The sequence below is a fragment of the Schistocerca nitens genome, chromosome 4 (genome assembly GCF_023898315.1).
Source record: "Schistocerca nitens isolate TAMUIC-IGC-003100 chromosome 4, iqSchNite1.1, whole genome shotgun sequence".
NCBI classification, from domain to species: domain Eukaryota; kingdom Metazoa; phylum Arthropoda; class Insecta; order Orthoptera; family Acrididae; genus Schistocerca; species Schistocerca nitens.
Genome location: NC_064617.1, coordinates 720,613,040 through 720,639,506, shown reverse-complemented (window position 1 = coordinate 720,639,506; position 26,467 = coordinate 720,613,040). Strand labels below are relative to the sequence as shown.

General features: G+C 38.0%; 2 protein-coding genes across 4 annotated transcripts in view; one reads left to right on the top strand and one right to left on the bottom strand.

Annotated features, from left to right (window-relative positions):
- The window catches only part of LOC126252842 (polyglutamine-binding protein 1), an 89,695-nt gene extending 78,077 nt beyond the window's left edge, over nt 1–11,618 (bottom strand). Inside the window, exons 1-2 of the mRNA XM_049953790.1 lie at nt 11,601–11,618; nt 11,417–11,482 (exon numbers count right to left, since the gene is read on the bottom strand). Of these exons, the coding sequence (XP_049809747.1) occupies nt 11,417–11,482; nt 11,601 (67 nt within the window). The 5' untranslated portion in view covers nt 11,602–11,618. The remainder of the gene's footprint in view (nt 1–11,416; nt 11,483–11,600) is intronic.
- A 76-nt stretch (nt 11,619–11,694) lies between these two features.
- LOC126252841 (ankyrin repeat and zinc finger domain-containing protein 1-like) overlaps nt 11,695–26,467 on the top strand; it is a 97,261-nt gene continuing 82,488 nt past the window's right edge. For 2 of the 3 annotated variants that reach the window (XM_049953788.1, XM_049953786.1), the window contains exons 1-2: nt 11,695–11,816; nt 12,160–12,281. In XM_049953788.1, the coding sequence (XP_049809745.1) occupies nt 12,170–12,281 (112 nt within the window). In that variant the 5' untranslated portion in view covers nt 11,695–11,816; nt 12,160–12,169. Of the gene's footprint in view, nt 11,817–12,159; nt 12,282–13,297; nt 13,338–26,467 lie in introns of all 3 variants that reach the window. The other variant, XM_049953787.1, reaches the window with a different exon arrangement.

The following is a 26,467-nucleotide window of genomic DNA, read 5'->3' as shown; positions in this document are numbered from 1 at the left end:
TGTGTGCTGAAAGAGAGCATTAATTGTCTCCTAAGCTACCTCAATGACATAAAAAAGTGAACTTCAACCTTCTGTACCCACACTTTCTCTTACAACAGCCTTGTATACTAAGTTGTTTGACCTATCACCTTAAAGATGTGTAGCTTTTGCAAAAGCAAGACAAGTAGTATCTCTCTTAACAGTAGCCAATTTGAGAGTTATTTGTCAAGGTGTCCATTGTCACCATTACCTTTCTTTCTTTTTCTTCTCGTCTTCTGAACAACTTCAAACCATGAAGCCAAGGAACAAGCACACCCAATCAGCACATGGAGATAGTCACTCCCCATCTTGCATTGTATAACTGATGGGTTCAAGACATTCTCCCAACTGAACATATTGTAATAATATCTCTGATAGTGGGATGTCCTGACACTTACTACTAAGCATCATGAACATTTTTCTTCACCATGGAAGCCTGGAAGTGGGACATGCCATCCTAAAAATATCATGTCACATTTCAGGGTGTACAGAGTAGGATTTATAACTGGTCCACTCTCATGCATATAGGCTAAGGAATGCTGAAGCAGGATAAGTGTGTATAACAGTGTTTTAGATTAGATTCAGGAGGTTGTCAAAATAGGTGAATACAATGCAGTAAACTGGAACATCTAATATTTACAGAACTAACAAGCTGTCAGAATGAAACATTGTTATGCACTATTAATAAATTGATTATACAAAAAATGCCTAATCTTGACAGTTGTGACCAAGAGCTGTCAAAACTGAAATCTAGCAGACATTTCTACTTAAGCTTGTTTAATAGTCTTTGTTACTCACCATATAGCAGACATGCTGAGTCGCAATAGGCACAACAAAAAGATTCACGCAACTGTAGCTTTCAGCCATAAAGGCCTTTGTCAGCAGTAAACACACTTACACACACGCACACTCATGCAAACGCAACTTGCACACACGTCTGCAGTCTCAGAGAACTGAAACCACACTGCGAGCAGCAGCACCAGTGCACGATGGGAGTGGCGACTGGGTAGGGGTAAGGAGGAGGCTGGGGTGGGGAGGGGGAGGAATAGTATGGTGGGAGCGGCGGACAGTGAAGTGTTGCAGTTTAGATGGAGGGCGGGAGAGAAGGTGCGGAGGGGGGGAGGGGGGCAAGTAGCGGAAAGGAAATAAATAAAAAGAAGAAATTAAAAGACTGGGTGTGGCGGTGAAATGATGGCTGTGTAGTGCTGGAATGGGAACAAGGAGGGGCTGGATGGGTGAGGACAGTGACTAACAAAGGTTGAGGCCAGGAGGGTTAGGGGAACATAGGATGTATTGCAGGAAAAATTCCCACTTGCACAATTCAGAAAAGCTGGTGTTGGTGGGAAGGATCCATAAGGCACAGGCTGTGAAACAGTCATTGAGATGAGGGATATCATGTTTGGCAGCGTGTTCAGCAACAGGGTGGTCCACTTGTTTTTTGGCCACAGTTTGTCGGTGGCCATTCATATGGACAGACAGCTTGTTGGTTGTCATGCCTACATGGGACTGGGAGCAGGGGTTGTGTAAGGATGGACGAGTATATTGTGTAGGTTTGGTGGACAGCAGAATACCACGGTAGGAGAGGTGGGAAGGATAGTGGGCAGTACATTATACTCGAGGCTGTCTGTTGCATACGGCTGAGACGGTTGATACAGTGTGGCTCATAAGTAGAGCATGCATTGCAGTTTGTAAGGTAACAAGAGAAATACAGGAAAGAAAAGAAAAAAGGATGAACATTGAGTATAGCAAAGCAAAAGAAAGTAGTTACAAAGGAAAACAGCACAGGGTTAGGATCGAAGAAAAGCCGTAAGGCAAAAATCAAACAATGGAAAATCCAGGATGGAATGTTACAATACTGTGCTGCATGCTATGTAGGCATGACAACCAACAAGCTGTCTGTCCATATGAATGGCCACCAACAAACTGTGGGCAAAAAACAAGTGGACCACTTCTCTTCTGAACACACTGCCAAACATGATATCCCTCATCTCAATGACTGCTTCACAGCCCGTGCCGTATGGATCCTTCCCACCAACACCAGCTTTTCCGAATTGCGCAGGTGGGAACTTTCCCTGCAATGCATCCTATGTTCTCCTAACCCTCCTGGCCTCAACCTTCGTTAGTCACTGTCCTCACCCATCCAGCCCCCTCCCTATTCCCATTCCAGCACTACACAGCCATAATTTCCCACCACACCCATTCTTTTAATTTCTTCTTTTTTTTCTCTCCTTCCCTTTACTTACCACCCCCCCCCCTCCCCCCTGCACCTTCCCTCCATCTAAACTGCAACACTTCACTGTCCGCCACTCCCACAATACTGTCCCTCCCCCTGCCTGCCCCAGCCTCCTCCTTACCCCCACCCAGTCGCCACTCCCGTCATGCACTGGTGCTGCTGCTCGCAGTGTGGTTTCAGTTCTGTGAGACTGCAGACGTGTGTGCAATTTGCATTTGTGTGTGTGTGTGTGTGTGTGTGTGTGTGTGTGTGTGTGTGTGCTGCTAACAAAGGCCTTTATGGCCAAAAGCTAGAATTGTGTGAATCTTTTTGTTGTGCCTATTGCAACTCAGCATGTCCGCTGTATGGTGAGTAGCAACTTTCCTTTGCTGGTATTGTTACATTCCACCCTGATTTTCCATTGTTTGATTTAATAGTCTTTGTTAAGATATTCACCTATAGAGTAGAAGGAGTTGCCTACCAAAACGTCTTTCAAACTCTGTTTAAAGTGTGCTTTATCTGAAACCAAGTTTTTAATGGTTGCTGGCAATTTACTGAAAATGTGTGTTCCTCAACATTGGACCCTTTTTTGGACCAAGGTAAGTGATGTTAGGTCTTTATGTAGATTTTTCTTATTCCTAGTATTGATACTATCCATTGAGCTATTGGTGCGAAATAAAGATATGTTACTTGCAACAAATTTCATTAAGGAATAAATATACTGAGAAGCAGTGGTTAGAATACTAAGTTCCTTGAACAGGTTCTTGAATTTACACCACAAATGATTCTTATCACATGCTTTTCCACCCTAAAAACTTTTGCTCGGTTTGATGAGTTACCCCAGAATATGATCCTGTATGACATAATAGAATGAAAGTAAGCAAAGTATGCAAGTTCTTTTATACTTAAATCTCTTACATCTGACATCATTCTCAGTGCAAATACACACTTGTTAAGGTGCTTAGGCAATTCTGTGGTATGCCCTTACCAACTGAATTTATTACCAAGTTGTAATCCCAGAAATTTAACACTGTCAACCTCTTTGATCTGCATGTCTTCATATGTTGTACACATCACTTACAGGTTCCGAACTGCATGCAGTGGGTCTTCTCAAAGTTTAATGACAATGAATTAGCTTCAAACCATTTATTAACGTCAGTGAAAATTTGATTAGCAGCTACTTCTAAATTTGTACTTAACTTGCTACTTATTGCAATGTTTGTATCATCTGCAAACAAAACAAACTTTGCATCTGGCAATGTAACAGACGAGATGTCATTAATGTACACAAGAAAAAGCATTGGATCCAAGATGGAACCTTGAGGAACACCACATGTAATTAATTGCCAATCAGATTAAGACTGACTGCTCACTTCACAGGTATTTGGCAATGACATCCTTTGTTTCCTGTTAGATAGACAAGACTCAAACAATTTTGCAGCATTGCTGGTGACACCTTCATATTCTAATTTACTAAAGAGAATGTTGTGATTCACACAGTCAAAGGCATTTGACAGGTCACAGAAAATGCCAGTAGCCCTTTTTATATCCTATTATCTAGTGAATTTAGCACAATCTCACTGTAAGTGTAAATAGCTTCTTATATATCAAAACCCCTAAGAAATCCAAACTGTGACTTGGACAATATATTATTTGCAGTCAGATGCAGGAGACACTTGAACACAACCTTTTCAAATATTTTTGAGAAGATAGATTAAGGAGGAACAGGAAATATTTTGAGCAGAGTGGATATAATTTGGAAACTCAGTCTAAGAATACAATAGCCATTGTACAATGATGAGTAACAGCATCCTCCTCTGAACAGCATTTGGCTACAACAGCAACACACATTTGTGGCTGAAGTGTTACTACGAATTTACTGAATTACAAGTGATTAAAAGCTCTCTTTGTATAAAAGTTTGATTTAACAAAGCTGCTTACACTCACTGCAATGAAACAAATTACCTGCCTGCTTGCTTGTTTTTAATTGCTTATGAGCTAGTGACATACCCTCTCACATTCCCATAGCAACTCAAGGTATGGAGTATCAACACCCACAATTGTACTGCTAAACAAATAAATGACAGTGCTGTACTGATCTAGGCACTTACTCATTCAAACTATTTGGATGACTAGCTGCATAACTGTCACTTTATGTAAGGGCTTGTAATTACTGATGGTACTGTTATTTATCAAAAGGTTATAATAAAGATAAATCTAAACACTTAAGACATTTTGTACTCTGTCTAAATTGAAGTAAATAACAGATGAGAATGATGAGGTGCACAATTCCAGAAAATTAACAATTTTTGACTCATTACGAGAAGTTACCTATCAATTTGAACTAAATGTAAAGTTGATGTCCAGGAACTCCAGTCTTCTACCAAGGAAAAATCCAATTAGTAAAAGAGACATCACTAGGATTGTAGGGAAGATGCAGATATTAGTGAGAGAAATCTGTCTTATATGTGAAAAACTAAAGGAAGAACTACAAAAGATATAGTTCTCCACAAATAAACACATATTTATTCACAAACTGTGCACTTCAATAAACAGAAAACATAGTATCCTATGATTTCAATATCACTAACTCCCCACCGAAACAATACATGACATGGAAAAATTACATAGGCTCAATCATATGTAAAAGAGGAGGCAGAGTTTGGTTCACTGGTAGAATACTTGGAAAATAGGTAACAAAGGATACTGCTTACAAAGGAAAACTTTGCTCCAGGATGTGGGACCCATTCCAAATATGACTAACAGGGAGATTTTGAACTTATACACAGAAGGGTGGCCAGCACAAATTGTCAGAGATGTGTTTAACTCAACTGAAAACTCTGAATCAGAAAAAGCTTGGAACAGAGGAGTCTATTATCCCACTGAAGCATACTTACAAACCTTCAGCCCCCACCCCCCATACACACATCTCTCTCTTTTTTTCTTATCTCATTTGGTATAATCAGATGTACCCTCTGCCATGAATTTCCCAGTCATTCACAGAGTATAGAGTAGATCTACACGTTGATTCCATGATGATATTACAAACTGTTTCAGATTGTGGAGAAGGGTAAATGTATCAATTTGAGGTAAGGGACCCTGATCCAGAAAAACTGAGTAGAAAGTTATAAACAAAAGTTGTTCCTACACCTCTGATGTCAGACCCTTTTCACTGTAAGCTCTTTGCTTTCCACACTTTGGGAGGAGGTACTATGGAGCAAAACACAACAAAAATGCCCAGCAAACATGGGCTCTAAAGTTCATACCTTAAGAGCTATGAGCACTTGTTTACCTTTGCTACCATGAGTCGTCTCCTCTACTGAACAAGTGCTTAAGTTTTTAAAGTATGCATTTTAGAGTTCACGTGTAATAGGCATTCTTTCTTCTTTCCTCCTTCCTAAATATGGAAAGCAAAGAGCTTGCATTACCAGATGTATCAGGGCGTTTGTTGCTTATAACTTTCAAATGGATCATTTACAGATGAAGGCCCTTACCTCAAATTTATGCATTTGCATACCCTTCAAGAGTTTGTAACATCATCACAGAATCACACTGTATATCATAAAGTCATTGATCAAAATGCCAGTCCAGTAAATGTAGTTTCAACCCGCCCAATTAGAGGGCAGTGGAGTGGACATGTAGTGCTAAGAAATTTCCAAGAATGTTTGCCTATTGAAGCCGCAGGCTCCAAACGATAGATATCGAGCGTGCGATTGTAAATCGATCACGTGACTGTGCTGGCGGACGTTATGAGCATATTAATAGTGGTCACTACAGCAACAACAACAAAAAAAGAAAGTGTTGCTAAAATACTTGTAATTACAAAAGAATGACTTACCTTACTGGTCGTCAACTTTGTCATCATGAGAAAGTCCTGATGTGTATACTAGGGAGAGCATTCCCTTTTTGTCATAACCTGGGTAAAAACTGCCAATGTCACACAAAAATATGGGTAGAGTGTCACATGCGTTAACTTTTCCTTGCAAACGCAAGTTATGGGAATAGAGGTACTGAAACAAGTAGAGTTCGTCTCTTTCTCCTGCACCCCCTTTCTCTTTTAATGGAAGATTTCACAGATTTCCATAGCCGCTCAATGTTCTATGTGCACACGGGGGTCATCTGAAGACATGAACTCTACAGAGTGGTTGACGAACTCATGGTTGAATCCTTCTGCTTTCAGTGTCTTGTAGGACTGAAAGCCATCTGTAATGACTTTACTACTGGGCAATATTAAGTACTTTATCAAACTGACTAAAGTTACCTTGTCTCTGGACAACAAACTCATAACAAAACACTTCCGGGACTCTCGTTCTATACCACCAAATACCCAAATATGTTTGATTTCATTCTTTGAAGGTCATCCTCACTGGTTTTTCCTTCATGTTATGTATCATTCGTCCACTTCAATAACTTTATTCGGTCCACCAATCGGTAAATTGTCGTTCGTCACTATTACATAACACACTTCTCTGCAAAACATTGAAATAGTCGCACACAGTATTAGTACGTAAGTCAGTTTCTGATGCTGTTGCTTGCAGGACGTAGTCTCGAATCCAACAAGATTGAAGAATTACGCTGGTCTGGATGGATAATTTGGAATTGTCAAACCATGTATTCTTCCTGATAGTCATTAGTCTTTCACACTTTCCACAATGAAATTGTAATGGTATTTCAGTATCAGAACTCTTCTGGCAAAGTTTTACACACTTCGCCCCACTGCAGTCTACACACACCCTCCTCTCTATCTCTCATCAGTTACGCTGCCAGAAGCAGAGTTCGTTTCGTTTGCAGATGACACAAGTATTGCAATAAATAGTATGTCAAGTGTAGTTCTAGAAAGATCTGCTAATGATATTTTCATGGATATTAATAAATGGTTTAAAGCCAACTCACTGACATTAAACTTCGAAAAGACTCACTATATGCAATTCAGAACCTGTAAGAGGTTTCCACCCAGCATATGCATAAAATACAAAGAAGAGCAGATAGAAGAGATCGACAGTCTTAAATTCCTGGGATTACAACTTGATAATAAATTCAGTTGGGAAGAGCACACCACAGAACTGCAGAAACGCCTTAACAAATCTGTATTTGCAATTCGAGTGTTAGCAGACATAGGCGACATAAAAATGAAAAAGCTTGCATACTTTGCCTACTTTCATTCCATAATGTCATATGGTATAATATTTTGGGGTAACTCTTCAAGTCAAACAAAAGTTTTCACAGTCCAAAAGCGTGTAATACGTATTATTTGTGGAGTAAATTCATGGACGTCCCGTAGAAATCTCTTCAAAGAACTGGGTATACTAACTACTGCCTCTCAGTGTATTTACTCATTAATGAAATTTGTTCTAAATAATATATCTCTTTTTCCAACAAACAGCTCAGTTCATACATACAATACCAGGAACAAAAATGATCTGCACAAGGACTTAAAAGCATTTACTTTAGTTCAAAAAGGGGTCCACTACTCAGGAACACTCATCTTCAATAATTTGCCAGTAAACATAAAAAATTTAGTTACAAATAAAGATCAGTTTAAAAGGAGCCTGAAAGACTTACTAGTGGCCAACTCCTTCTACTCCATTGACGAATTTTTTAATAGAAACAAATTATGTATTGTATATATTCATGCTTTTAGTATTGTTATTTCAGCTTTTTTCAAAAAAAAAAAAAAAAAAAAAAATTTGACATGTTCCACACCCACGAGGATCTCCTCAGCATGGATCTATGGTACGAAAACTAATCTGATCTAATCTAAATCCTTTCCTCATCGGGTATTAGTCCATATTTGCGACAAAAAGTCAAACAATTTTTTACATTGTATAAGAATGGAATTAGATTCTTCCATATGAGGCAATCAGCCGAAGAAACATCATCAACACCAGACATCCCACTCACTACCAACATAAATCACCTGGGTTTTCCTAGCAACTCACAAATAATTGGAAATACGGAAGCGTCCGATCCCGCCTGTCTGCTTTGACCCATGACGTCACACATATGGCGGAAACAAAAAACAAACACACACACTTTCCACAAGAAGCCTAATGACACTAACGGGACAAGTGCGGGAAATGGGGTGTTTTGGGTGGTGGGCAAACTAAATGTCAACAAATTTAGACGCCTTGCGTAGCTACAACGTGTAAGTGAAGACAGCCATGCATGAATACACACCCACCTCCCCAGGGGTCGTAACCCCTGCAACCCATAGAAGATAAAGATGCTTCAGTAGCTGATTAGTGTTTTTTGTCTTTAAAAAAAAAAAAAATCTCATGGGATAGAACGAACAGATCAGAAAGATAAATATAATAAACTAAAACAGAAATTGGAGGAAACATAATTAAAATAAGTAATAAGTGTTTTTAAATTAAAAAAAAAAAAATCTCACGAGATAGAACGAACAGATCAGAAAAGTAAATAAAATAAGATAAAACAGAACTGGAGACAGCCACACTCAAACCAAACTCCGCGCCGTCATGACATCACACACGACAACACCCTTACGTCACGGGTCAAAGCTCATGCGTGGGATCGGATGCTTCTGTCGACCCAAATAATTTATCATAACACCCGCCACAACAGTCGCGTGATCAATTTACAATTGCACATTCCATATCTATTGTATGGAGCCCGTGGCTTCAATAGCCAAACATTCTTGGAAATTACCTAGTGTTACTTAAAACAAAATAGGCCTACTTCTGCTTAAAAAAAAAGAACATTAAAATCTGTTCATGAAGTACACTGTAGAAAACTGGTGAATTACTTGTGCAGCATAAATGCTTAACAATATATTCTTTACATTTTTTAAGACTGATTATATTTATTATAGATCAATAAACTTATGCAAGTAACTGCAACGATATATGTTATTACATCACCTTGACAAAATTTAGCTAATTTTAACAAAATCAAAGCCTTGATAAATGGTCTGATTTGGCACAACTTACTATCAAACTGCGAGCAGTAAGATTTCAACACACAATTTAATTCTGCATTGACAGGGAAATGTTTAGCCTATACCTTTATCAAAACACTCTTAAGGGGGAATGTCTCAAGCAATATACAATACTGATCATGTTTGAATCAATCTGAAGTTGTAGTGTATGATCTGTAATATACATAAGTGTGTGTGTGTGTGTGTGTGTGGGGCGGGGGGGGGGGGGGGGGGGGGGAAGGCGACCAAAACGTCCGATCCCACTCATCGGTTTGACCCTTGATGTAAGGCTGTTGTGGTGTGTGACGTCACGACGGCACGAAATTTAGTTTGTGAGAGTTGCGTGTTTGTAGGTGTTGTTTTGATGTGATCGGTGGTGCTCTTTGGTGGTGTGTTAGGTGATGTTTTTGGTTTAGTTTGCGTGTGTGGCATGCTTTTTAGGTGGCGCATTGTTGTGGTCGGTGGTTCTCTCTGGTGGTATGTTTACGGGTAGCGTGTTACATGGCGTATGGGGTTCATTTGCGTGATAGCACTGCACGTGTGTAGTATCAGGGCTGTGCTTCCAGCAGAATATTTTTCAATGAGTTAACGATTTTAGTTTTGTTATTTCGACATTATTGTGCTTTCTCTGTTCGTTGTTTGTGAATTTTGGTAAATTGCTTTGTTTATGTCTTTGGAAGGTATGGATATGACTGACAAGGTCAACAGTTTTTGGTTGTCGGCGATAATGGGGGACAGTGCGTTGTCTCTAATAAAATTCCTTCAACTATACGGATTTTTGGATGAACTCATGAAGTGTTCAGTATGTGGTGAAGAAATGAGGCTTACTAAAGTTCAGGCGTCTCGAACCAGGGACGGCTGTATGTGGAGATGTCGTAAGGATAACAGATCAAGGGAAGTGTTCGATTCCAATTTTGTTGGTTTGTTGTGTTTTTTGAGGTAGTGATGATTGTGGACGTGGTTTTAATTTTGGGTTTTATGATTTGGTATGGGTAGTTTCTGTTGACCTATATAGGTCAAGGGAAGTGTTCGATTTCAATTTGTGGGATTGGGAGCTGCTATTGAGTTATATAGGTCAACGGAAGTGTTATTGGTGGGATCGGGAGCTGATGTCGTGCTATATAGGTCAAGGAAACTGTCCGATTCCACAGGATATTGCGTTTAATGGAATTTGGGGAGTTTTGAGTTGTCTGTTTTTTCGGGCGTCTTGTGTGGTTTGGTGTGGTGGTGTGTGTCAAAATTTGTTTATATTTACTTTGTCCCCACCCAAAAACCACCAATTTCCCATGCTTGTCCCGTTAGTTTCATTAGGTTTTTTGTGGAATGTGTCTGCTGGATTTTCAATGTAGTTTCGTGTTTGTGGTCATATATACGTGATGACGTCATAGGCGCCATATTGGAGTCGTAGTGTATGGTCGTTTCCGCCATATTTGTGACGTCATGGGTCAAAACAGGCGGCTGGCATCGGACGCTTTTGTATTTGCATTTGTGTGTGTGTGTGTGTGTGTGTGTGTGTGTGTGTGTGTGTGTGTAAACAAGTGGGGCCTGTACCAGATAGGGCTGACAGGCAATACTGAACATATACAGAAAAGGGCAGCATGAATAGTCACAGGTTTGACTTTTATCCATTGTGGATGTGGAGCACTGCGACTGTGGTGTGAACAGGTTAAATAAAATACATCTACATAAAAGGCGACTGGTTGCAGTAATTTCTGAAAACCTAGTCACAGGTTTGTTTAATCTGTGAGAGTGTGCCACAGAGATACTGAAGGAACCGAACTGACAGAACCGGCTTTAAATTATTACTCAGGGGATATACTACCATCTCCCACGTATCGCTCACACACGGAATGTGAGGATAAGATTAGAATAATTACTGCACAAATAGAGGCATTCAACCAATTATTCTTCCCGCGTTTCCTACGTGAATGGAGCACGAAGAAACCTTAATACCTGGTACAATGGGACGTGCCCTCTGCCATGCATCTCACGGTAGCTTGCAGAGTATAGATGTACATGTAAAAATGTTGTTTTACTATTATTTGTGACGTCTGCACAAAAATCCTCACGAAATAAATCAGAAATGGTCTACACCGATAGCGATATAAGCACGGTTGCACGACATTACTACATAGGTAGCAGAGGCCGTAATAATCATTTAGGCCTACTGCTAGACGGATCCATTGCATTCATAACTATTTGCATTTACGAATACATTATCAACTGAAATAACTATCATCTCTTCTTACCAACGTCATTTGTGGATAACAGGCCTCTTTTTGCTAGGCGAAGGGCCAATTTCTGTGGCAAAGGCACTGAAAGACAACAAGTAGTAAATAAAACCCGTTCTACAACTGAGCGATGTATAAAAAAATAATGTAACGAAATTGTACACGTATTACTCGTTGTATTATTTATCGAATACAGCCTTACTCTCTAAATAAAGAATTAATTTCAACTCACTCTCACAACTCTCTCACAGCCTCATATAAACAAATCACTACACGGCACACGCCAGACGAAAACAAAACAAGTTCCTAAGCCAAAGATAATACTGATCACTCTCCCACAGATCATAATATTCAATTGCTAACTGCCGTCAGCGTTGTTTTCCTTATCGTAAGAGAAACGACGTGTTGCACGTGTGGTGTAAGTAATTTAACAAATACCTTCATGTTAGTTTTTGTGATTGTTTTAAGTGATAAAGGAGTTGGAAGTAAACAGTCGGTTTAAATTTTAGAAGCTTTCATATTTGGCTGTGTGACATATATGTCACATTGAAATATGACGTCTGTAATCCACAAGTACAGTAATGTTGAAAACAATATATATTATTGATACACATATAGTGTCATATTTGAATACTGCTATATCATCCTATGATGTTGCAGAATCGCTATAATTCCAACCACATTTATGATAGTTTTTACGTCCAGCTGTTGCATCACATTGTGAGAATAGTAAACTATTAATGTGTCTTTCATATTTACAGTGTCAAAAAAATGGAGCATAAAACGTACAAAATTTATGATATTGAGAATACACCCCGTGTTATTCAGGGGCTGAAAGTGGCCAAATGTATGAAATCAGATTCAGCCATTGAAGATGAAAGAAGTAAGGAAAACATGCTACATATACAACTGCTTTCATTCTTTTATTATATTTCTACTTCTCTCCGATATAACTATAACAGCCATAACCCAGAAACTAGGGAACGTAAGTTTCCCATTGGTAATCGTCATTACTCAATTTTGCAATATAATTAGAGCCTCGCAGTTTTGTTCTTTATTTTTTGGTGTTTTATTGTGGATTTGTTCTTTCTTTGTATATGTGCGTTGTACTTGTATTTAATATTGTGGCACAAACAGGGAATGGACACCACCGATAAGAATATTATTTGCAAATGACACCTAAACCTTGTGCAAAGATCTTTTTGGAGAAACTAGAAATTCTTACACTTACATAGCACTACATATACGCCGTAAATGATGCGATATTCATGACAAGTTATAAGAGACAGTTTCAAATTAATCATAACCTTCATTCTCAAAATATAAGATATAAAAATAATGTCCAATGAGTTGTGCATCCCACTCTGAAACACTTTATTTTTGTCGAAAAGTATTTTTAAGAACTTGCCTACAAATACAAGATAGTAAATTGGCAATATTCGGGAATTGCAGCTAAGTTATATATGTAATATTGTTCACACTTGTAAATTGTGTGAATATTTGTGTTATGGATACCCTACAGCTATAGTAAACAATGTTTATTGTATATAAAACTCTGCCAGAAATTGCATTATAATTGCTACTCTTTAACTATTCATCAGTACACTCATGTAATTACTAAGTACAGTATTTTACAGCAGATGGAGAGCATTTGAATAGCATAATAAGAAAACCAAGAAATAAGCAAGTTTTATTTATTTATTTACTTACTTAGCTACTTAGTTAGTTGTCCATTGATCATATGTAGTACAATGGACAAAATGATACTGGCCTTGATTCTAGCTATTACAGTAGATAGTTTTTCAGTATTATATGTAGTTCTACGTGTTATACATTATAGAAGTAATAGTTCTATACATTTATAGCAGTTCAGGTGTTCATTTTCTGCTTATTATGTAGGGCAATCATTTCCGACACTTTTATCAGAAAATTGCGTGTGGTAAGTACATTGAAAATTCGTGTAACTAGTTTATAACACAGAAATAACTTAATAAATGAATTATCATACACTTCAAGACATGAATTACCACTACATCAAGTTTTTTATTATAGCATCTTTGTGTCAAGGGGAATTCTGGTATGCGTTGTCAGCTTTGACCAGTGATGTAATGTTAATGGATGCTGTCACCTCACCTTTTGCTCCATGTATTCACCACTTTGTTGTTAGCGATATTAAAAAAAAATTCTGGTTGTGGTAACAGATTGACCTGTAGCTTAGCTCATTTGAATAAATCACCAGTAAGGTCACATTACAGTTACCATATTGTGTACGGCATTTGCACATGTTTCCTATGTCATTGGTCAAAGCTGACGACTCATATCTAACATCCTGCTATATCCTCACTTGTCATGTGCTACTTTCATGATGCCAGTTCTTTAAGTGCTTTGATGCTCTGCAGCACTATCTACAGAAAATATTTTGACTTGGAAGTACAATTTTAATTTTTACAAATAATCAATTGAAGAAAACTTCTGTCTTGTGGTTATTGTTGATAAAATTAATATTTCTTGTGTTAACTAGTTTAATAGCTTCCTACATTGTTGTATTCATCTGATGTAACTGTTCCAATATAAAGACATCCAAAACCAGATTCAGATTATGTTCTGAGAGGTGGTTCACATAAAATAAATGAGACCCCACAGCATGTAGGTCTATGTCATTACCACAACCAAAAAGTGTAGTGTAGTTTCACAGCAGATGCTCCATTGTAAATAAATGTTATTATCTGGGATGATACTGCTCAGTTTTTAATTTAAAATTAGTTCTGTCAGACATATATGCTGTATTCATGTTTCACAAGGATAATAAGCAGTTACAGCTATTAAGGAAGAAAAATGTTCTTGTAGTCTGGCCAAAATTTGTTTGATGATCAATCGAAATTTATTAGAATGGCTCGTGACATTGAACGTTAGTCTTTTTGTAGCTTACAAAGTATTTCTACTCCTAAACAGGTTGACCATTCATGCATCTTATGATATATTAACTCATACTGAAGAAATGTGGGAGGTTAATAGTAAATACTTTAATGTAATGGGAGAATTTATTGAAGTTCGTAAAATTTTGTGATAAATTAAATTGTCAATTTGTTTACTTCTGATAGCTCGTTCACGGGACTGCATTCATTCATATACCATGTTCACTTAATCCCATTTTAAAAGACAGCAAGTCAAGGATGTGGAATAAGTCAAGTTACACAGTATAAAGGCTGCAAGCAGCCAAATTGTATAGTGAAGGCCTGTATATAAGGAGAAAAGTTAATACATTGTGTTATGTAACCATCTTGATTTCAGAGAACACTATCAGGTTTCTACACTGGAAAAGCCACTGTTTGATATGAATATTAATATTAACTGAAAATCAGATGTTGAAGTCAAAGTATGCTGTTAAATTATACAAGGGCCCATGATGTGTGAACTAATAATGTATTATTATACACTTCCTGAACCAGAGCCTCCATCTTTTCTTAATTATGGAGCATCAGTGATGCCCATTATTCTGATGATTCTTGGGTTCAAGTGCAAAAGAAACAATGTTTCATAAGTGAGAAATCTGTGAGTGAGTAGATGTTTTACCTAGAGATGGCCACTCCAGCTTGTTGAACAGAGGAGCTCTTGATGGGATTCTCTCCAAGCCACGTGACAAACATCACACTGTCCCAACCAGGTCCAGACTATTATTAATGTGTACAAAATAGTACTGGTAACTGGCTTAAACTCACTGTTACCAAGTTTTCAATTACTGTTTTGCTGCCAGTTGGGAATTTTGTTCCTTTGACCCACCACAATCATTCTTTGAAACTCACGGTTTGAATCCTTCTTAATGTCCAAAGATACTAAAATTAATGCTTTGTGTAAAAGCACCCAATCATAATTGCATCCAATGATAATTGGATTCTTCTATCACTGACTAGACACATCTCCTGATGTAATCAAAAAATTCACAAAAAACCTCGGTTCACTTGTACATAAGTTTCCCAGTCATACTGTGATCATTGGTGGAGACTTTGATCATCAAACAATTAATTGGAAAATTTAATGTTAGTGGTGGGCATGCTAAGACATCCTGTGAAACTTAACTAAATGCCTACTCTGAAAACTACCTAGAGCATGTAGTTAGGAACCACACTTATGATGGAAATATATTGGATCAAATGGCAACAAACAAAATCTTTTGAGAATGTCCACATCAAAAGTGATATCAGTGACCGTGACGTGGTTGTTTCAACAACAATTACGAAAGTACAAAGGACAACTAAAACAAGTGGAAAGATATATATGTTCAATAACATAGATGAAAAATCAGTTGTGTCATATGTCAGTGAAGAACTTGAAATGTTCAGCAAAAGTCAGGAGCATGTAGAGGAACTCTGGCTCAAGTTTAAAAGAATACGTAGTTGACCAAGCAATGATGTTCCCACTAGAACAATTCATAGTGGGAGGGAACCTCCATGGTATACAGTCACTAAAGAAACTGAGATTACTGCGTAACGAACCATGGACCTTGCCGTTGGTGGGGAGGCTTGCGTGCCTCAGCGATACAGATGCCCATACCGTCGGTGCAACCACAACGGAGGGGTATCTGTTGAGAGGCCAGACAAACATGTGGTTCCTGATGAGGGGCAGCAGCCTTATCAGTAGTTGCAGGGGCAACAGTCTGGATGATTGACTGATCTGGTCTTGTAACATTAACCAAAACGGCCTTGCTGTGCTGGTACTGCGAACGGCTGAAAGCAAGGGGAAACTACAGCCGTAATTTTTCCCGAGGACATGCAGCTTTACTGTATGATTAAATGATGATGGCGTCCTCTTGGGTAAAATATTCCGGAGGTAAAATAGTCCCCCATTCGGATATCCGGGCGGGGACTACTCAAGAGGACGTCGTTATCAGGAGAAAGAAAACTGGCATTCTACGGATCGGAGTGTGGAATGTCAGAACCCTTAATTGGGCAGGTAGGTTAGAAAATTTAAAAAGGGAAATGGATAGGTTAAAGTTAGATATAGTGGGAATTAGTGAAGTTCGGTGGCAGGAGGAACAAGACTTTTGGTCAGGTGATTACAGGGTTATAAATACAAAATCAAATATTGGTAATACAGGAGTAGGTTTAATAATGAATAAAAAAATAGGAGTGCGGGTTAGTTACTACAAACAGCATAGTGAACGCATTATTGTGGCCAAGATAGACACAAAGCCCATGCCTACTACAGTAGTACAAGTTTATATGCCAACTAGCTCTGCAGATGATGAAGAAATTGATGAAATGTATGACGAGATAAAAGAAATTATTCAGGTAGTGAAGGGAGACGAAAATTTAATAGTCATGGGTGACTGAAATTCGTCAGTAGGAAAAGGGAGAGAAGGAAACATAGTAGGTGAATATGGATTGGGGGGAAGAAATTAAAGAGAAAGCCGCCTTGTAGAATATTGCACAGAGCATAACTTAATCATAGCTAACACTTGGTTCAAGAATCATAAAAGAAGGTTGTATACCTGGAAGAATCCTGGAGATACTAAAAGGTATCAGATAGATTATATAATGGTAAGACAGAGATTTAGGAACCAGGTTTTAAATTGTAAGACATTTCCAGGGGCAGATGTGGATTCTGACCACAATCTATTGGTTATGAACTGCAGATTGAAACTGAAGAAACTTCAAAAAGGTGGGAATTTAAGGAGATGGGACCTGGACAAACTGAAAGAACCAGAGGTTGTAGAGAGTTTCAGGGAGAGCATAAGGAAACAATTGACAGGAATGGGGGAAAGAAATACAGTAGAAGAAGAATGGGTAGCTTTGAGGGATGAAGTAGTGAAGGCAGCAGAGGATCAAGTAGGTAAAAAGACGAGGGCTAATAGAAATCCTTGGGTAACAGAAGAAATATTGAATTTAATTGATGAAAGGAGAAAATATAAAAATGCAGTAAATGAAGCAGGCAAAAAGAAATACAAACGTCTCAAAAATGAGATCGACAGGAAGTGCAAAATGGCTAAGCAGGGATGGCTAGAGGACAAATGTAAGGATGTAGACGCTTATCTCACTAGGAGTAAGATAAATATTGCCTACAGGAAAATTAAAGAGACCTTTGGAGAGAAGAGAACCACTTGTATGAATATCAAGAGCTCAGATGGCAACCCAGTTCTAAGCAAAGAAGGGAAGGCAGAAAGGTGGAAGGAGTATATAGAGGGTTTATACAAGGGCAGTGTACTTGAGGACAATATTATGGAAATGGAAGAGGATGTAGATGAAGATGAAATGGGAGATAAGATACTGCGTGAAGAGTTTGACAGAGCACTGAAAGACCTGGGTCGAAACAAGGCCCCAGGAGTAGACAACATTCCATTAGTACTGGCCTTGGGAGAGCCAGTCATGACAAAACTCTACCATCTGGTGAGCAAGATGTATGAGACAGGCGAAATACCCACAGACTTCAAGGAGAATATAATAATTCCAATCCCAAAGAAAGCAGGTGTTGACAGATGTGAAAATTACCAAACTATCAGTTTAATAAGTCACAGCTGCAAAATACTAACGCGAATTCTTTACAGACGAATGGAAAAACTGGTAGAAGCGGACCTCGGGGAAGATCAGTTTGGATTCCGTAGAAATGTTGGAACACGTGAGGCAATACTAACCTTACGACTTATCTTAGAAGAAAGATTAAGAAAAGGCAAACCTACGTTTCTAGCATTTGTAGACTTAGAGCAAGCTTTTGACAATGTTGACTGGAATACTCTCTTTCAAATTCTGAAGGTGGCGGGGGGTAAAATACAAGGAGCAAAAGGCAATTTACAATTTGTACAGAAACCAGATGGCAGTTATAAGAATCGAGGGGCATGAAAGGGAAGCAGTGGTTGGAAAGGAGTGAGACAGTGTTGTAGCCTCTCCCCGATGTTATTCAATCTGTATATTGAGCAAGCAGTAAAGGAAACAAAAGAAAAATTCGGAGTAGGTATTAAAATTCATGGGGAAGAAGTAAAAACTTTGAGGTTCGCCGATGACATTGTAATTCTGTCAGAGACAGCAAAGGACTTGGAAGAGCAGTTGAAAGGAGGATATAAGATGAACATCAACAAAAACAAAACGAGGATAATGGAATGTAGTCAAATTAAATCGGGTGATGCTGAGGGGATTAGATTAGGAAATGAGACACTTAAAGTAGTAAAGGAGTTTTGCTATTTAGGGAGTAAAATAACTGATGATGGTCGAAGTAGAGAGGATATAAAATGTAGACTGACAATGGCAAGGAAATCGTTTCTGAAGAAGAGAAATTTGTTAATGTCGAGTATAGATTTATGTGTCAGGAAGTCGTTTCTGAAAGTATTTGTATGGAGTGTAGCCATGTATGGAAGTGAAACATGGACGATAAATAATTTGGACAAGAAGAGAATAGAAGCTTTCGAAATGTGGTGCTACAGAAGAATGCTGAAGATTAGATGGGTAGATCACATAGCTAATGAGGAGGTACTGAATAGGATTGGGGAGAAGAGGAGTTTGTGGGGCAACTTGACCAGAAGAAGGGATCGGTTGGTAGGACATGTTCTGAGGCATCAAGGGATCACAAATTTAGCATTGGAGGGCAGCGTGGAGGGTAAAAATCGTAGAGGGAGACTAAGAGATCAATACACTAAGCAGATTCAGAAGGATGTAGGTTGCAGTAGGTACTGGGAGATGAAGCAGCTTGCACAGGATAGAGTAGCATGGAGAGCTGCATCAAATGAGTCTCAGGACTGAAGACCACAACAACAGCAACAGGTGTAAAACAAAGCATTGGGCTATAGATAGAGAGATGCTGAATGAAACAGCATGGTTTGGCTGTCAAAGGAGCAATGTGTGATGCCTTCAGTGACCATGGCAGAATATTGTCAGGTGATCTTTCGCAGAACCCAAAGATATTCTGATCATATGTAAGGGCTGTGTTAGTGGCACCAAAGTTAGTGTCCGGTACCTAGTGAATGAAGCAGAAACTGAAATTGAGGGCAGCAAAGCAAAAGCTGAAATGTTTAACTCCATTTTTAAACATTTCTTTACAAAGGAAAACACAGGAGAATTCTCCCAATTTAATCCTAGTGACACTAAAAAGGTGAATGAAAGAAGTATTCGTATCAGTGGTGTTGAGAAACAACTGAAATCATTAAAGTTGAAAAGAGCTCCAGGCCCCGATGAAATACCTGTCAGATTCTCTGCTGAATTTGCAGTTGAGTTAGTCCAGCTTCTAACTATAATCTGTCGTAGATTCCTCGAACAAAAAAGCGTGCTTAGTGCTTGGAGAAAGGCACAGGTAACACCTGTGTACAAGAAGGGTAGCAGAAGTGATCTACAAAACTACCATCCAGTATCCTTATCAATGTGTTGTAGAATCTTAGAAGATATTCTGAGCTCAAACATAATTACTTATCTTGAACAGAATGACTTCCTCAATGCCAACAAGCATGGATTTTGAAAACATCGGTCATGTGAAATCCAACCTACACTTTTCTCCCATAACATACTGAAACCTTTGGATCAAGACAACCAGGTAGATGCAGCATTTCTTGATTTCTGAAAAGTTTTTGACTTCGTATCGCACCTATACTTACTGTCAAAAGTATAATCATACAGGGTATCAGGCTAAATTTGTGACTGGAATGAGATTTGTTAAAGTATTGAGGACTTTTTGGTAGGGAGGATGCAGCATGTATCTTGGATATAGAATTATTGTCATACACAGATACATACATGCATACATTAATACTTCTTCCATAGATCATGACTACGACATTTCATAATGATGTGGAACGTGTCACTTTTACAAAAGTTTTGTTTAAACAAAATATTTAATTTTTCTTTATTTCATACCTAAAAATTCATCTATTGAGTAGGAGGAGTTGTCATTCAGAAATTCTTTTAATTTGTTTTTAAATGTTGGTTGGCTATCTGTAAGATTTTAAACACTATTTGGCAAGTGACCAAAGATTTTTGTGGCAGCATAGTTCACCCCTTTCTGTGCCAATGTCAGATTTAACTCTGAATAGTGAAGATCGTCCTTTATTCTAGCATTGTAGTGTGTGTCTTCTCAAGAAGAGAATAGAAGCTTTTGAAATGTGGTGCTACAGAAGAATGCTGAAGATTAGATGGGTAGATCACATAACTAATGAGGAGGTATTGAACAGAATTGGGAAGAAGAGGAGTTTGTGGCATAACTTGACTAGAAGAAGGGATCGGTTGGTGGGACATGTTCTGAGGCATCAAGGGATCACCAATTTAGTATCGGAGGACAGCGTGGAGGGTAGAAATCGTAGAGGGAGACCAAGAGACGGATACACTAAGCAGATTCAGAAGGATGTAGGTTGCAGTAAATACTGGGAGATGAAGAAGCTTGCACAGGATCGGTTGGTGGACATGTTCTGAGGCATCAAGGGATCACCAATTTAGTATTGGAGGACAGCGTGGAGGGTAGAAATCGTAGAGGGAGACCAAGAGATGGATACGCTAAGCAGATTCAGAAGAATGTAGGTTGCAGTAAGTACTGGGAGATGAAGAAGCTTGCACAGGATAGAGTAGCATGGAGAGCTGCATCAAACCAGTCTCAGGACTGAAGACCACAACAACAACAGCGATGCACTTGGCTGTTATTTTTGAATTGGGATGGATTATTAATAAAAAAATCATAAGTGAATATATTTATTGTGAAGGTACTGTGAATGTCCCGAGTTCCTTAAATAAATGTCTACAAAGTGATCTTAGGTGGGCTCCAGCTATAATTCTGATTACATGCATTTGTGCAATAAATACTTTTTCTCTTAATGATGATTTATGCCAAAATATGATGCCATATGAAAGTAGTGAATGAAAATAGGCATAGTAGGCCAATTTACTGATATGTTTATCACCAAAATTTGCAGTAATCCTAGTAGCATAAGCAGCTGAACCTAACCGTTTCAGCAGACCATAGATGTGTTTCTTCCAATTCAGTTTCTCATCAAAGAACACACCCAGAAATTCTGAATATTCTGCCTTTGCAGCAGACTTCTGTTCATAGTCTATATTTATAAATGATATTATGCCGTTTACTGTACAGATTTGTATGTACTTTTTTTTCCTCAAAACTTAGTGAGAGTCTGTTTTCGTAGAACCACTTACTAATTTTCTGAAAGACATTATTTACAATTTCCTTAACTGATTCTTGTTTGTTGGGTGTGATTATTTTATTTATTTATCCATCTTTAAGCATTTACATGCAATCGATATCGTCAGGAGTTATGTACAATTTACATGTTAAGAAATATAACTATTGTGAGGTATCACACAAAGCTAAAGTATACATTTTAAAAGAACATACATAATAAAGGAATACATTTGATACATAAAGATATCCCACATAACTAAAGTGTGCATTTTAAAGAATGTGCATAATAAAAAAATACATTTCACATATAAGGATTTCTCCACATGTTTAACAATTAAATGTGGAATTACAGAGACCAAAAAAGCTTAGGAAGAGGTACAAACGGAGTTGCAAGTTGTTTCGTAAGTCAGGTCTATTTTTGAAGAGTTTTCAAATTCTTTAACACTGTAAAAAGCTTTGTCTTTCAGCCATTTTTTAGTCTTACTTTTAAATATATTAAGAGAGACACAATGTGCCTGCACAGGTAATGTGTTGAAAAGCCTTATTCCCATGTATTCATAACTGTCTTGTGTTTTCTTGAGTCGTGTTGTTGGTATGTCTATCTTAAATGTTTGACGAGTGTTATGATTATGAACGGACTGCCTAAGGTTGTAACTGTTAAAGTTTTCTTTTATGTACAAAAGGCAGCTGCATATAAAAAGAGAAGGGACTGTCATTATCTGTAATTCTTTGAAGTATGACCTACATGATACGTTATTTTTAGTAATACCAGAGATGCTCCTGATTGCTTTCTTCTGCCAAATAAAAATTTTCCTGGACCATGGAGAATTACCCCATAGAAGAATACCATAGCTAATATGGCAGTGAAAGAATGCATAATAGGAATTAATCAGTAGGCTTTCAGAAACACAGGTGCCTAATTTTTTCATTAGATAGATAACTCGCAAAAGCTTTCGAGATATGTTGTCTATGTGACTCTGCCAGGTTAATTTCGTATCTAAGTGTATGCCAAGAAGTTTGGTAGAAGTGTACTCAATATCAGCATTGGATAAGCTGAAGGATATATTTAGTCTTTTCATAGTTAATGGCCCAAGCACTGATCCTTGGGGTACACCTCTAGTGACATTCAGTAACTGTGACTTTTGACCGTTGTAGCTTACAGTTTGCTTTCTATTACTGAGATATGATTTAATGAGGGAGAGTTCCAGGAAAGGAAAAATGAACTGGCTTTTCATCTTCATTAATATAGAGTGGCAAGTCATTAATATATATTAAAAACAATGATGGACCCAAGACTGAACCTTGTGGGACACTATTCTTGATACCTTCCCAGTGAGAGGATTCTGCTGAATTTTGCAAACTATCTGAACTGTTAATTTCAACCTTCTGCATACTTCCAGTTAATTCTGAACTATATCATTTGTGCACTCTCCCACTCATACCACAATGCTTAAGTTTATCTAGAAGAATTTCATGATTCACACAATCAAAAGCCTCTGACATATCACAAAACATCCATATGGGTGATGTTCGATTATTCAATGCATTTAATATTTGATCAGTGAAAGCATGTATAGCATTCTGTTGAAAAGCTTTCCTGAAAACCAAATTGACATTTTGTTTGTACTTCATTTCTACAAATATATGATGCTACTCTTGAATACATCACTTTTTCAAGACTTTTGGATAAAGCTGTCAGAAATGAATTGGGTGCTAGTTGTTAGCATCAGACCTATCCCCTTTTTTTATGCAATGGTTTAACAATAGCGTATTTGAGTTTATCTGGAAAAATGTCCTTTTTTATTGAGCTACTACATATGTGGCTGAGAATCCTACTTATCTGTTGGGAACAAGCTTTTAGTAATCTGTTGGAAATGCCATAAATTTCATGTGAGCTTTTACTTTTTAGTGAGTCTTTTATTTTCATTATTTCAGTAGGAGAGGTGCATTGAATTTTAATTTTATCAAGTTGCATAAGTACTGCCTCTTCCATATACTACCTTGCATTTTCTAACGAATAGTTTGATCCTATTTTCTCTACAACACTTAAAAAATGATTATTAAAAATGTTTTCTACTTGTGACTACTTGTTAACAAGTTTTTCATAGAGTTTGATAGAAATACAGTCTTCCTTTCACAGTATTCAAATTTGTTTTAGTTTTATTGTCAGATGTGCTAATCTCAGACGTAGTGCACATACTTCTGGACTTTTTAATAACTTTTCTTAATACAGTGCAGTAGTTTTCATAATGTTTCACGGTTTCTGGATCATTACTGCTCCTAGTTATAAGATACGAGGTGATCAAAAAGTCAGTATAAATTTGAAAACTGAATAAATTACGGAATAATGTAGATAGAGAGGTACAAATTGACACACATGCTTGGAATGACATGGGGTTTTATTAGAACAAAAAAAAATACAAAAGTTCAGAAAATGTCCGATAGATGGCGCTTCATCTGATCAGAATAGCAATATTTAGCATAACAAAGTAAGACAAAGAAAAGATGATGATCTTTACAGGAAATGCTCAATATGTCCACCATCATTCCTCAACAATAGCTGTAGTCGAAGAATAATGTTGTGAACAGCACTGTAAAGCACGTCCGGGGTTATGGTGAGGCATTGGCATCAGATGTTGTCTTTCAGCATCCCTAGAGATGTCGGTCGATCACGATACACTTGCGACTTCAGGTAATCCCAAAGCCAATAATCGCACAGACTGTGGTCTGGGGACCTGGGAGGCCAAGCATGATGAAAGGGGCTGCTGAGCACACAATCATCACCAAACGACGTGCGCAAGAGATCTTTCACGCGTCTAGCAATACTTTTTTTGTTCTAATAAAACCCCATGCCATTCCAAGCATGTGTGTCAACTTTTACCTCTCTGTCTACATTATTCTGTGGTTTATTAAGTTTTCAAATTTATACTGACGTTTTGATTGCCCGGTACATTTCCCTTTTCTCTTTACAAGATATTTTTATCCCTTTAGTAAGCCGTGGCATTTTAGGTGGTGTCTTAAAATTACATTTCACTGTTTTCTTAGGGAAACTGTTTTCAAATATACTCACAGAGGCATCACAATATAGGTTAAATTTTATATTAGCTCAGGTGCGCTGTACACCTCATCCCAATCTAGCTGTTGCAAGCTTTCCCTACAATTTTCAATTGTTAAATCATGAATTGAACACACTGCTTTGAAGGACTCTTTTGCATTATGCATGGAGCTATGTCATATACTGTAACTAGCTGATATAGAAGTAACTTCAGGTGTGCTCCAGAGAAGTGTGTTGGAAGCTTTGCTCTTCATCTTAGGTATTAATGACCTTGTAGGCAATATTAATAGTAAAATCAGGTGTTTTACAGATAATGCAGTTGTCTATAATGAATTACTGTCTGAGAGAAGCTGCATAATTATTCAGTCAGATCTTGATAAGATTTCAAAATGGTGCAAAGATTGGCAACTTGCTCTAAATGTTCAGAACAGTAAAATTTTGCACTTCACAGAATGAAAAAATATAATATTCTATGATTATAATATCAATGAGTCACTGTTGGAATCGGCCAACTCGTACAAATACCTGGGTGTAACACTTCGTCAGGATATGAAATGGAACGATCGTATAGATTCATTCATAGGTAATGCAGATGGTAGACTTCTGTTTCTTGGTAGAATACTGGTGAAGTGCAATCAGTCTACTCGTGCAACCAGTTCTGGAATAATGCTCAAGTGTGTGGGACCTGTACCAGATAGGACTAACAAGAAATTTGAATGCATACAACGAAGGGCAGCACGAATGGTCACAGGTTTGTTTAATCTGTGGGAGAATGTCACAGAGACACTGAAGGAATTGAACTGGCAGACTCTTGAAGACTGGCATAAACTATCCCGAGAAAGTCTATTAATGAAGTTTCAAGAACTGTTTTTAAATGATCACTCTAGGGGTATACTACAACCCCCTATGTATTACTCACAAAGGGATTGTGGGTATAAGATTAGAATAATTACTGCACGCACAGAGGCATTCAGTCAGTCATTCTTCACACACTCCATATATGAATGGATCAGGAAGAAACCCTAATATCTGGTACAATGGGAAGTAGCCTCTGCCATGCATCTCATGATATCCTGCAGAGTTTAGATGTAATGTTGATCCAGTTAGTTGAGGCCTGCTGCTTGCTGTTTGTCATGAATATGTGACTTTAGTCTTCTGCATGAATAAGCTGATACAGAGAGAAAATCTTGCACATTATGTGCAATATTAAAAAGCAAAGGCATTATCAACCCAAAATTTGGTTTGAATACCCAACAATGCTGAATATACAAGTTCTAAACAAAACACTATGTTTTTATTTCCATTTGATTTTCTGTGAAACCAAACAATCACAACTTGACACTTAAGGGATTCTTTGTAATTTCATATGAATTTTAACCAAAGTGAAACTGTGTTCTTCTTCTTTATCAAATTGCTATTGAGATGAAAGTCATAGTTAGCTCAGAAAGGAATATTAGCGTTAACCCTTTAACTGCTCTGGACGTGTTAACGCGCATCTTTGTACCTGTCCCTGTGTGCTCTGAATGTGTTTACACGTGCCACCAGTCCTTTTACCTGGTACTCTGAATGTGTCTATGCATGCACTGGTGGCACATGTAAACACGTTCAGAGCACACAGGGACAGGTACAAAGATGTGCATGTTAACACGTCCAGAGCAGTTACGGGGTTAATTGGAAGGCAACATATGGACTTTCCACATTTGGTGTTAGTGTCGTACATTACTTGGTATATCTACAACTACATGTTCACTGTGCACTGGTTGCCAACATTGTTAACAAAAATTGAGTCTGTTTCATTTTTTATTATCCATTGCAACTACCCGGATCCAATACCTGCTTTAGTTCTTGAGCTGTTGGCTTGCCTTCTTAGTGAACCTTAATGATATCTTATTGTCTCCATCTCGTAGTGTAGT